Raw genomic sequence first — 14,073 nt, forward strand, 5'->3', positions numbered from 1 at the left:
CAAACAGGGTCAGAGGGCACAACTCTGCTCTCAGGTACCATCAGCCTAATTGACCTGCACTTGTGGATCGCAGCTGACCAATCATCCAGCTCTCCCGTATAAAAGGGCCGTGCCTGCAGTGATCCTGGCGTGCCCTATTTCTGCCTGCCTGAGCTGCCGATTGTGTGTTCCCATGCTGACAATCATTGAGTCAACTTTGTTACTTTAAATTCAAGGTTTGTGGAATGAGGTTGTGAGAACAGGTTGGTACCCTGTACATTTATTTTTTTTTATTCACGTATCACGTCTCTGTCTAAAGCACTAGGTTTTAGGGTTGGTGCCACCTTTCTGTTTCGAGTCCAGCATCAGATTAGGTCCAGTTTTATTGTATGTTTTTCAGTTTATTTGGCGCAACCACCTCGTCCCACACTCCTCCACAATTGTGTTCCGGTGTTAGTGGTTTTCTGTTGGTCAACAAAGCATTTTTCTTTTTGCTCGCACGAACTCTATCTTCTTTTGACTGTCACGTTTATGTCTCCCTTCCACTTCACCATCTAAAGAGTCGTAACACTAACAAAGTGAAAAAGCTTTGAGAAGTTGAGTTTACCTTTGAGTACGGGCAGCTGTCTGAAAGCAGCCAGCTTGGGCTGAAATACATTTGCCACAACATTCCTCTCCATTATTAATAAGCTGCTTTTGAATGACTCCGACAGCAAAATCTCCTCTGAGTCTGACTCAGCATTTAAACTGGTCCTGTGCATTTCAATCTCTGACAGTGAGCTGATGGTACTGCCTGGAAAAAAATGAAATATGAGAACAGGATTCATGTTTATAATTCAAAGAACATTCTCTATAATCTGCCAGAATATGATCTAGTAGCTTGAGAACTGTCCAGTCTCCAATCACCAGGATGAAGGACTTAACATCTTGGCACTCTAAGTACTGTTACCTGTGCCGCTGCTGCTGCTCCTCTCGCTGCTTTTCTCTAGGCCATTCCTGGCATTCGCAGTGAGCTCTAAATATTGATCTTCCTCAATTCCTGAGGTCTTATTTTGGCAGAAAGAATCATAGATATCCCAGACAGTAGCAACTGTGCCTGTAACATCAAAGAGCACTGGTGGATAGTGGTGACTAACGCTGGGGAGTCAACTAGGCCACTTTGACAACTCTGAAGTAATAACTACTGATTATCATACCTATGAAGTTTTCACTCAAACATTATCATGTGATAGAAGCTAGGACAAAGCTTACCCTTATCGACCATGATGATATCGTCGCTCTGGATCTGTTTGTTCTTTGAGGCTTCCCTTCCTATCTGCACGAATCGCTGTACATTCATATTGTTGTACATTCTGTTGTGGCAAAGCTCAGCATATTGGATGTTTCTCTCTCTGTAAGATGAAGGTGGAAAATGTCAACGACTTCTTACAACCAAAGAATTGCTGCTATATTTGAGTCTTTACGCATGCTCTATGTGAGTGGCTTTTCCCAGACTAAAAACGTAAGTGCCATTTCTTATGGCTGTTATGCATTTCGGACTTGTCAGAATAGCAGTGAGCAGAGCAGCTCACTCACTTAGTTGCTTCATCAGTATCTTCTGAGATAAAGGTGCTGGGTATGTCCAGTAGTGAAATGGTATCGGTCTCGGAAAGAAAAACACAGACTTCTTCATCCAACATCTCTTCTGTTACACCTTTTTTCACATGATCTCTCTTCACCTGAACCACTGACAGTCAACAAAACACAAAAAAGTTACATGAAACTACTGAATATGCATACAGTTAAGTCCATATGTTTGTACCTTTACACATGTTTGCTGACAAGACTCCCAGCTTTAATTTGAGGGCATTCACATTCAAATTGGTGGAAAAGTTTCAGAATTACAGTTCTTTAATATGTAGCCACTCCTTTGTCAATAAAGAGGGTTGGACACTTGGTTCAAAAATTGTTCCATGGACAGTTGTGAGGTATTCCTACATTATTTCTTTATCAGTTAAGCAGAAAAAAGGTCAGCAGTTGTTTCCAAGTGTGGTATTTGTATTTGTAAACTGTTGACATGAAACTGCAATTGTTGTTCAAAGGAACTTTAGGAAAACGTTTGTGACATTCCACTGGTGAGCTCCGCAACATAGAAAGGCCTGAATATGCTCAGTACAATGTTGGATGATCTCAGGATCCAAAAAACCTTCCCTGACAACATCTAGCTGAGTGAAGTACACTCTCCAAGAGGTAGACTGTATCCACTGTGAAGAGAAGACTTCCAAAGAGCAAACCACAAGGTACGAATCAGTCAAACCTCAATAAGGCCAATAAAGTAGACCTTGCCAAAAAAAAGTTGTTGTCTCAGTTGTATCAAACAAATGTTCAATACCATAACCTTTTGGTGATTTTACTAATCATTTAGTGCAAGACTGTTATATCAGAAAGCATTTGTTCTCATTAGTGTACCTAATGAACTAGCGTGAGTGTATATTAAAAAAAAAAAATGGTAGTACTGTAACTGCACGGAAGGTTGACGTTTATGTCCTGCTCATGAAGACTTTCCTCTGTTTCCATAGCCTGTGAGTCTTGGATAGAAAGGCTGGATGGGAATCCGCTACCAATATGGGAGCTGCAAAACAATGTGAGACATGGACAGACACACACATAAATATGAATTATTTCCCCTGCTACCATCACTCTGCCGCCCATTAAGTGTGCATGCCACTTCAAAAGGGTTGAACACCTTCCACTCACGAACGCATGTTACCATCTGGTACCTGGAAGAATGTGAAGAGGAGTCTGATTCTACGGCGGTAAAGGATTCACGCAGAAACCATCTGTCTGGTTTGGCTTCTGTATCTCCAACCTCGGGGTGAATCAGGCACAGGGGAGTGACGTCATGACCATCTTCATCCACCACCTGCAAAGAGAGGAGTCTGAGTCACATCACCATTCACAGATTTACTTTGTGAGTCTTGTATGTTTTAAACAGATATGCAGGAGTTTCAGTAATCTGGTCTCTCTGGTAAATTGTGATTGTGATTGATGAACCTTTCGTGTTTTGTTATGTATAACAAAGCTAAAACAAAGGCAACTGGACTTTAAGTTGTGAAAAGTCATTTCACGACTCATCCAAGTGGCTTCATCAGTTATAAATGACTGGTGATGAGTTTAGGAGTTTAGGAGACAATCTGTGGGTGGTGTACAGATGAAACTCACATGACAAGGGTTTGGTTACAACCAGATACTCACCTGGATTAGTTCACATTAACCTGAGTGGTGTCCTGTTTTTCACAATTAATAAAAGAGCAAAATGCATATGTTTTTCACTGGAGAAACTATTTTTGTCTGGAGAAACTTTCTTCCAACTTGTAGCAATGAGAGGACCCTCATGCCACTGTCAGTTTGTGGAGTGCATGCAGTTGAAGTTGTCATACAGGCAGATTGTCAATCAACGCCTCAACTACTATATTAAGACAATTAGTACTGTAACAGGAAAAATGAAAGCTAAATACCCGAGCTGTGATTCTCTCGGCTTGGCTGCTGTTATGATTGCTGTCATGGGCCAAGGTTGAGCCTTTTCGGCTTAGACAAGTTTGGATCCATTTGTGTTTTGAACTTTGGCTGAATCGATGGCTTCCTGATCCAGAATTCATCCCTTGAGAAGATCTCGGAGAAAGCACAATGAACAAGATGTAATGCACAATGAACATAACAAGACACTTATTTTCCTTCTTTGTTTATAAAAAAATAAATCATTGGAAATGTAAAAGACATTAAGTTCACACAGTGGCTACAGAAAGGAGTTTTTTATCCTCATTTATGAATTCAACTGTTTATATACATATTAAATTCTAACATAAAATGTTTTTGGTTTGGGAGAGATCCAGTGAATCTTGCTTTATGTATATAAAGTGAATGGATATATTTAGTCATGTAATTTATAGATTTATTTTCACATTAAAATTTGGTAGTGTTAGTTACTTAATGCAATTTAAATGGACAAGTGTTCCAGTCGTTCTTCCGCTTTCTCCAAAAATGAGTTTTTAACGTTAATGTTGTATAGCCTGTAGCTAGCTGAGGCTAAGGGTTAGCTTATAAGCTAATGTTTTCATGAGATAAAATTAACGGTAACTGCTAGTTTAAATCATTTTAGTTATTGTAAAATAGTGAACTTACGAATTGAGCCCGCGTCTACTGCTCTTCATCTTTTTCCGCTAAAGAGGGTATTTCTGTCGTCGGCACTTCAGGAAATTTATTGTAATATCGGCTAATTTTATTCCAACTTGCCAGAGCAACTGATGGAGCCTCGCACCCCTCGCGTCAGTTGGTGGAGAGCTAGAGCAGTTGAAGTTGGCTTCATACAAGTTCACACTAAACAAGAACTAGTTCGAAGTTCATACTTAACATTTTTTAATTTTGAAGTTCACAGACTCTAAAATGAGCAGTTCACGTTCATTTTTTCCGTTGTTTTTTTTTTTTTACGCTCACAGTTGGAAAATGGTGCGTTCAGGTCACAAAATAGGAACGTTCATGCACAACCCTGGCTTCACAGGTTGACTTTCTGTTTATACAGTAAATTCATCCAAATCTGAAATTGACTTTTTACTCGAGTAAAACTACAAATATATAACGTAGTTCACAATAAAATAAAAATAAATATTAAAGAACCAAAAAAAAAAAAAAAAAAAGTAATAGATTGTCAGAAAAATTTCACCCATTTCTATAGCTGTCTCATTTTTTCCCTGTGGGAATATGGAATAAATTCCCATATGTAAGCCTCGAAATAAACGAAATAAACAATTTAAGGCAATTTAAGTGTAAAAATGTTGCTAGTCCCGGTTTAGACTCTCACAGCTTAACCATATGTGAGACGCCGGTTGTTATATGGTGAATTTGAGCAGTGAACTAATCACGTTCCTTCTGGCTGTAGATGATTAATACATATAATTGATTATCCACTAGGGGGCAATAAAAGAAGAAGAGACACAAGTTCAAAGACCCACATACCATTATTACTGCTAAAATAGTAAATGGTCAGTAATTGCCTCTCACTTGTACTTAAGAGTTATACAATAGCAGAAATTGTAGCTGCTTCAATACAGTGCTTAGTATTTCTCACTGTGGGTAGAAACAACACTGGAAATCTGGTGGAGGAACCCGTGTGTCAAACGCTTCCGGGTAAAGTCACGTGACCTCAGCATCACCTCATCCCCCCCTGAGATAACGGCTGTGTCCGTGCGCCTTTAAGAGCCGTGTATCCTGCTGCCTTCTGCACTAAATCTCCATCGTTGCTCTGCGAGTGCGAAGAAAACACACCACAGCCACGGCAATGTCGGCCAGCTCTGCTTTCAACGATGAGAAGGGGGGCTCGTCCAGTGTCGGGGAGCCTGAATATGGTCACGATCCGGCGAGCGGAGGGATTTTCTCCTCCGACTACAAAAGGTACGGAGCCACCTGCCTCGGCGCCGCTTGACGCCGTTTTTTGCTTGTCGTGTTGTGGTGGGGTTTACTGGGGCAGCTAATGGCGGGGGGAGATGCAGCGTGGATGCAGTTTGGTGTCTGTTCAGATGCACAGAGAGTGTATTTCGATGTTTGAAACACACAGCGGGTCGAACTTTGTTGTCATCGGGGCCGTGATTTGCTCGGTTTTCTGGTCGTGAATTTGTGGCCGTGATTTGGTCGCTGCAGCAATGGCGGTGCTGCGGTTCACTTATAACATACTTTACGTTCATCCTCTGTGTAAAGCAGCGAGGTTACGGTGTTTATACCGTCATGTCTGTGAGGTGGGATGTGGAAGGCCCGTCAGAGGGGCTGTCAGGCCTCAGCTCCGGCTTTTCAGCACCACCCCTGCTGGACAGCGGCAGCAGCTCCACTCACAGTGACCCGACACTGACTTCCACAGCAGCCATGACCTTATTCACTGATGCCTTTTCATCTTGAACGTGTGTGTCCTGTTAATCCGTTTGTTTCAGATAAACAGTAGTTCCTATTATTTTGACAGCCCCGTGTTAGCCAGCGGGCTTGGCTAAATAACAGAAACACTTTAGTGTTTAATTCAATCCAGTTTAACAGCACCACACACTACATCCTCCAAAATGATCATACAGTTGAATTATCACCTTTTCTGATGCTGTTTCAACTAGTTTTTTTTACTAGTGTACCTAATGAACTGGCAAGTGAGTGTAATCAGATAATAATAATTTCCCAGTCAAGGAGTATTTTTGAAACCATAAAGTCTTGACCCGAGAATATTCAGTTTATCACCGAGTAAAATAAATTTGGCACATTAAATGATTGAACCTGCAAACACACAGTCTGATCGTCTTTGCAACACATAGCATATAGTCAGATTTAGAGTTTGCATCAAACTAACACACTTGTATAACACGTCACACCCCTCACATCCCTTGTTTCCTGTCTTATTCTACACTGTCCTATGTTAGAAAAGGGTTTAAAGATGTAATAAAGGTGACTGGTCTGACATCTGTAAAAGTGCTACGCTGGAAATTATATGAAGTCACTAAACCACATGTAAATGATAAGGTTCCAGCTCCAAAGTTGCCGCTATAAAAGCTGAAACAGAGCTAACAGAGACATTCATTCATTCATTCATTCATTCATTCATCTTCTATACCTGCTTAGTCCTTTTAAGGGTCGCCGGGTCTGCTGGAGCCTATCCCAGCTGTCATCGGGCGAGAGGCGGGGTACACCCTGGACAGGTCCCCAGTCCATCGCAGGGCTAACACAGAGACAGACAACCATTCACACTCACACCTACGGCCAATTTAGAATCACCAGTTAAACTAATGAGCATGTCTTTGGATGGTGGGAGGAAGCCGGAGTACCCAGAGAGAACCCACGCACTAACAAGACAATAATTGTTAACTAAACTTAGTTTGTTGATTCAGATTCACAGTTTTATTTTGTGTGGTAATAGGTATTTGTTTGAGTTCACTTCAACGAAGAGAACGAAGAGGTTTACATAATTTTTAGATGAACCTATATGCCTTTTGAGTCTTTAGACATATCTCCCTCTGAATATGGACATTGTTCTAGTGTCAACTTGTTTTTGACATTTTGACTTTTCCACTAACAATTCAGTCTTAATACTAACTAACTTGTTAAAAAGTTGGTGCATTATTACTTGGCCTTTAAAAGGTAATGAAATACTGTCAGACACAAGTTTCACAGTCAGAGTGTATCTCTTGCTTGTTAAGACCAAACAACATGACAAGTATTGTTGCAGTTTGCCACAATCTGACTTCAAATCCAGGCAGCATACCTGTGTTACTTGGATTCTAGACTGTGGAGGTCCCTGCACTGAGACCAGGCAGTATCTGTTATCAAAAAGCAACCTGCAGCAGTTTCTAGAAGGTTGCAGAGTGTTGCACATTTAATAAAGAGGCCGCCTGATACTACCAGGTCTAAAATGAATGCACTGACATTGTGTTTTGTTGCTGTTGCATTGCTTTACTGGCTCATAGGGCTCTTATCTACTGTCTAATTCAGGTATGGGTTCTGGTGTTGTGATGGGGACAGAGAGGCTTACTGTATTTCAATATGTTGCTGTTGTCTCAGATTCATAGAGCAAATGTTGTTCGTTTTGGCCTTACAGTTATGGACAATTTTAAGGTAGAAATTGAAAATGAAAAACCTATGGTTTATTTAGGGAAATTAAGGGGACTATGGTGAGGTCATTTGGTTTGAATGGGGCTATGCTGTGAGAAGAGAGTTATGGAAAATGTTTAAAGGACAACTTAACCAACAGGGATTATTCATCACGTTACACAGGACTAATGAATAATAAGAAATTAGTATTAGTTATTAGTATATAAATGACCATTAAATAAATATCCTAATGCATTTTTGGCTCAAAATATAGTTGATATATTTTATTTACTGTTTAATGCTGTGTGCTGGTATTAAAGATATCATATGAGACAACAGTTAATTTTCTGGTCTGTTGCAGCAAGCTGCACCTTTACTGGAGCAGCACATTGACACAAACAGAAAAAAAAGATGGTAAAAAAGATGATAAAGACACTTTATAATAATGGCACACTATGAAGCATTAGTAAATACTTTATTAAGCATCTTTCTTGCATTAATAGACATTAGTAAGCAGTTTATAAATGTAGTTATAAATGGTATCAATTGATTCTTAATGCATAAGCATCTCTATAACGTGTTTAATAATTAGCTAATAGGAGGCTGTCACATCATGGTTACAGCATAGATCTTTTCCACAAACATAATTTTGTCTTAAATAGTCAATTTATCCATCATCTATTTTATTATTAACTCTAGTGTAGAGAAGAATTCAAGTTCAAAAATACATTAGCAGATCGAGCCTAGGGTTGACTTGTAACAGTAGGAAAAATCACAGGTGCAAAGGAGTTTCTGGCCTCACTGTGTCACCCCAGAGTTTCCATATGTCTGTGACTGTATATCTAACAAAAAAAAAATTATATTTATTTTGTAACTTGAAAATATAAATGTAGTTGGATGGGAATGTGCAGTCATGGATAAATGGGGGAAGTCAATAAAAAGCTATTTTATTATTTGCACCAGTGTTTTTCCTACAGTATGAAACATGGAAATATCACCCACTGGGAGAGCTATGCAGGAAGCTATGTGAAGTCACTAAATCACATGTATCAATAGTAATGGGGCGGCTGTGGCTCAGTAGGTAGAGCGGGTTGTCCACGAACCAGAGGGTTAGCGGTTCGATCCCCGTAATGTGCCACATGCCGAAGTGTCCTTGAGCAAGACACTGAACCCCCAGTTGCTCCCAGTGCGTGGCACTGGTGTGTGAATGTGTGTGTGCTTGTGTGAGCGAATGGGTAGATGTGTCTATGACTGTAAAGCGCTTTGAGTACCAATAGGTAGAAAAGCGCTATATAAAAGCAAGGCCATTTAATGATCCAGCTGCACAGCTGGTGCTCTAAAAGCTGAAACAAATCTAACAGAGAGGAGCCTGTGGTTTTATTTGGCTTCTTACTTTTAGATATGATGCGTCTGAAAACAGCTATTAGATTTCATGTGATATAAGTTGATACTGCATGCCTTTAAATGTATCTTCCCATAGTACATATACACTGCCTGGCCAAAAAAAAAAGTCATCGCCAAAGAAAAAAGTCACACACTCTAATATTTCATTGGACGGCCTTTAGCTTTGATTACAGCACGCATTCACTGTGGCATTGTTTCAATAAGCTTCTGCAGTGTCACAAGATTTATTTCCATCCAGTGTTGTATTAATTTTTCACCAAGCTCTTGTTTTAATGATGGGAGAGTCTGATCACTGCACAAAGCCTTCTCCAGCACATCCCAAAGATTCTCAATGGGGTTAAGGTCTGGACTCTGTGGTGGCCAATCCATGTGTGAACATGATGTCTCATGCTCCCTGAACCACTCTTTCACAATTTGAGCCCCATGAATCCTGGCATTGTCATCTTGGAATATGCCCGTGTCATCAGGGAAGAAAAAATCCATTGATGGAATAACCTGGTCATTCAGTATATTCAGGTAGTCAGCTGACCTCATTCTTTGGACACATAATGTTGCTGAACCTAGACCTGAGCAACTGCAGCAACCCCAGATCATAGCACTGCCCCCACAGGCTTGTACAGTAGACACTAGGCATGATGGGTGCATCACTTCATCTGCCTCTCTTCTTACCCTGATGCCCCCATCACTCTGGAACAGGGTAAATCTGGACTCATCAGACCACATGACCTTCTTCCATTGCTCCAGAGTCCAATCTTTATGCGCCCTAGCTAATTGAAGACTTTTTTTCCAGTGAGCCTCACTGATTAGTGGTTTTCTTAAGGCTACACAGCTGTTCAGTCCCAATCCCTCGAGTTCTTACTTTCACTATTAAACATAGCCCTGAGTTCTACTGTTGTTTTTCTGTGATTTGATTTCACCAAACGGTAAAGTGGTCGTAGATCACGATCAATTAGGACTTTTTTCAGACCACATTTTCTTCCTCGAAGACGATGGTTCCCCACTATCCTTGCAGTTTTTTAATAATGCGTTGGACAGTTCCCAATTTTAGTAGTTTCTTCAATCTCCTTAGATGTTTTCTCTGCTTGATGCATGCCAATGATTTGACCCTTCTCAAACAGACTAACATCTTTTCCACGACCACGGGAAACATGGTTGTTTAAGAAATGAGAAGCTACTCATTGCATCAGTTGGGGTTAAATAACTTGTTGCCAGCTGAAAGATAATCGCCCATGCAGTAATTATCCAATAGGAGGCTCGTACCTATTTGCTTAGTTAAATCCAGGTGGCGACTTTTTTTTGGCCAGGCAATGTACATATACATCACACAAAGAGGCAGATGCTCTTCTAGACGTTTCCCCTTTTGAAATCTCAATTATACCCCAGGTATCTATTATTTTGTGGATCAGGCTTGTTCCAGTGCATCCCACAGATACTTGCTCAGTTTGGGATCTAGGAATTTAGAGGCCAGGTCAACACCTTGTGCTGTTTTTCATGTTTTTTGAGTTGTTCCTAAACCGTTTTTGTGTGTGTGTGTGTGTCAGGCTGCATCCTGCTGGGGATGGCTGCTGCCATCAAGGAGTGTCATTGCTATGGGGTGTGGGTGTCTGGTCTGGTCTAGGTGGGTGGCACATGTCTAAGTAACATCCACATGAATGCCAGGTCCAAAACTTTCCCACCAGAACATTGAATCGTCACAAGATGGTCAATGTTATTTACTCCTCCTGTCAGTGATTTTAATGTTGTGGCTGATCAGTGCATATATAGAGTTCTACTCTGAAACAGTTGTATTCCTGGTTTTTGTAGATTTGTATTCCTACTTTCATCTTGACTGTTTAAATTTACACCTGCTCTCTATTTACACATCTTCATTTGGAAACATGTAACTCCAGTACAACTGGCAATGGAACTGTGCAGAGTATGTAGGTCAAACATCACCAGCTATTTTAGCAAGCCTCACTAATAAATGCTTTCGGCTTCACCATTATTCACCAGCAGGGGGAGCTAAGTGTTCATAGATGTTTGAATTTCATACTGTAAACTGTGACATTTGGATCTGGAGGAGGAGATTTTTGCCTCCAGGCCTGTTGGCAAACATTAGTCGTTCATTTAAACCTACTTGTAGCTCAGTTCTGCCTTCATTAATTGTTTCCAGTGTGGGCTGGATGTTGTTGACATGCAGGTCTGTGTTTGCAGAAGTCGATATCTGCTCAGGGAAGGTGGATTAACCAGTTTGTCTGTAAACATGATGGTGAACGCGCTGACACGGACTTCACTGCTGTCTCCTTGGAAACAACTTAGATGTGAAAAGTTGCTTCAGTCTGCAAACCATGCAAATCCCTCTCTGCATTATAACCTTGAGCAACAATTGGATGTCCTCCTCTTTTAAAAGCTACATACCGTTGTACTGATGATGATGATTGTTAGTTTAACAGGCCTGTTGATTATGTCTAGTGACCATTTGTTGGTTTGTGGCAGGCAGTGGTGGAAGAAGTCCCTTACATATATGTGACATGTTCTCCATTATAAGATATACTGTATATGCGACATCTTTAGATTATTGATCCATCATTGTGTGTCCAGCATGTTGCATCCGCTGCAGGTGGAGCTAATTTGAGTCACTTTATAATCAGTTTACTGCATACTGTATAGGGACAGTAGATATATCCGAGAGGCCATGAGATGATTATGGGAATTAGAGAGGAAATAAGACACAACAAAGTACTGATACACAACTCTAATTTCAGATTTTGGACTTTTGAGACATTGGATCATTTGAACATTTACAGAAATTAAACCATGTGGACAGATTAGAGAGACAATCACAATTTGGTGGATCTATCAAAAACTTACAGACATGGGTCCCTGACTAAATACTGATTTTTTTATGAGAAGCCAAAAAGCAGTTTGAAAAGCAAAAGTTGTATTTTAAAAGCTAGTTATACACGGATCAGCCATAACATCCACTGACAGGTGAGGTGATTAACACTGATTGTGTGGATATCACGGCACCTGTCAGTGGGTGGGATGTATTAGGCAGCAAGTGAACATTTTGTCTACAATGTTGTGTTTGAAGCAGGAGAAATGGCCTAGTGGAAGGATATGAGAGACTTTGACGAGTGCTAGAATGTTACAGCTAGTCAATTGGATCAGGGCATCTCCAAAACTGCAGCTCTTGTGGGGTGTTCCCGGTCAGCAGTGGTCAGTACTTATCAAAAGTAGCGTGATACTTTGGGATACCTTGGGTCCTGCCATACATGCCGCTGTTGCTTTGACATGTACCTAAGCATAGTTGCAGACCGTGGAGACAGTATTCCCTGATGGCAGTCGTCTCTTTCAGCAGCATAATGATCCCTGCCACAAAGCAAAAATGGTTCAGGAATGGTTTCAGGAGCACAACCATGAGATGAAGGTGTTGACTTGGCCTCCGTAGTCCCCAGATCTCAATCCAATTGAGTACCTGTGGAATGTGCTGGCATTCAAAGGACAAACAAGTCTGATCCATGGAGACCCTGTCATATTTAAGGTCATTCTTCTGCTGCGGGGTTTTTAATATTTCATCAGCTAAAATCACACCATTATACAGTACATCAGTGTTACCTGTGTGTGAAAGTCGGGATAAAAACCAAGAACTGCTTTGAGTTAGATGTGAGTCTAAGCTCAGCATAAAGACTGGAAACAGGGGAAAACAGTTAGCCCGAATCTGTCCCAAATCCACATTCCAGCAGCAGCCCTAATTTAACATGTTGAATATTGTTTGTTTAATTAGTACAAAACCCACAGTGCAACAACGAGGACAGAGCAATATGACCTACACTCACTAAGCACCAAATATGAAGTTCAATTATCACCCCTCTGACTGAACCTGAACACGTACACGCTTGGCAAAAGCAGAATTTATGGCAGAGCCGTTGTATTGGGCTGCTCTAGATTGCACAGGTGTTCCTAATAAAGTGGACAGCGATGGTTCCTGGGCTTTAAGCTGTGGTGTGGCAGTGACATCGACCCTCTCATCTCACTCAAAGAGAGCCAGAGGACAGCTGGATATCTCAAAAACACCTTTCTGTTGTTTCTGTGAAGCTGCAAAAAGAAAACAAGGGAGAATCCAGGACGTTACTGCGACGACATGAAAAAGAGTAGTTTGCCACGCAGCCGAGCACTGCATCGACTAAACTAGAGTCGCTGGTTGGTTAGTTTCATTCCCTTTAAGCAAAGCTAGTTGTTTCCTTATATTCCTATGCTAAGCTATCTGGCTGCTGGTGGTACACTTAATCTTCTCATCTAACTCTGTGTGTCTTAGGAGTATGAATCAGTATGAATGATCAAAATTCAGAACATATTTACTCATTCATGGAATTCCTCATATACTCTTTTTGAGGTCCCCTGTTCCTGTCGTTCTCCTTCATTTAGAGGATGTGATATCACTGCACTGCAGCCAAAATCAGGCACAACGTCCTCTAAAAGGAAATGAGAGCATCTAAGTAAGAGTTGGCAGCAGCACTCAGAATGATAAGAGATGTGCAGAGCTCTTTTGCTGTCAGAAGACTCCAAAACTGGGAACCGAGAGATCAAAGACTGCAATTTGTTAGAGCATCGAAATGAGTTTCTGAAGCAGAAATCTTCCCAGCTTTGTATCCAACAACTGCGATGCATGTTTTTCAGTGGACACGCGGCAGCCCCAGGGCGCATCTCTTGGTGACATCACTGGTTAAAAAATCACATTAGTCTTTGGCAAATGTCAACAAATCCTGACTGTTAGTGGACACAGGCTGAGCATATGTGTATTGTGCTTCAAGGCAGTTATTTTGGTTCATGCCAAAGAGAAATGAGTGGGAGAGATAGAGGGAGAGAAATGTCTTCATCACGACACTGCCAGGAAAGCTGAGTCATGTAAGAAAAAACGAGGCACCGTGCAGGCTATTTAAAAATGAATAGGACAGGACGATTTTTAAACATAATGAGCAAGAGGAAGGAGGAGTACTTGAAAGCGTCTGTTTGTTGGCAGTGGGTCCAGGTGAAAGCAGAGGATGAAAGCTGTGATGGAGGGACGGTTAACAGGAGCCGGGGAGGTGAGATTTCGAGCCGGCGATGTGAAGAGCC

The 14,073-nt window shown here is 41.1% G+C and overlaps 2 protein-coding genes across 2 annotated transcripts in view; both read right to left on the reverse strand.

The window, feature by feature from the left end:
• Positions 1–14,073, reverse strand: part of LOC311496176 (uncharacterized protein) — a gene marked incomplete at its 3' end in the record, with an annotated part of 351,079 nt that overhangs the window by 1,878 nt on the left and 335,128 nt on the right. The window lies entirely within an intron of this gene.
• On the reverse strand, positions 22–4,169 carry LOC311496143 (dynein axonemal intermediate chain 4-like; the record flags this gene model as incomplete). The annotated part of the gene is made up of 7 exons (XM_084555909.1): positions 22–772; positions 929–1,075; positions 1,231–1,370; positions 1,555–1,705; positions 2,475–2,590; positions 2,739–2,897; positions 4,141–4,169. 7 exons carry the CDS (start codon positions 4,167–4,169, stop codon positions 534–536), a joined length of 981 nt encoding a protein of 326 aa, XP_084412035.1. The 3' UTR covers positions 22–533.

Source organism: Chelon labrosus (assembly GCF_963514085.1).
Source record: "Chelon labrosus genome assembly, chromosome: 11".
NCBI classification, from domain to species: domain Eukaryota; kingdom Metazoa; phylum Chordata; class Actinopteri; order Mugiliformes; family Mugilidae; genus Chelon; species Chelon labrosus.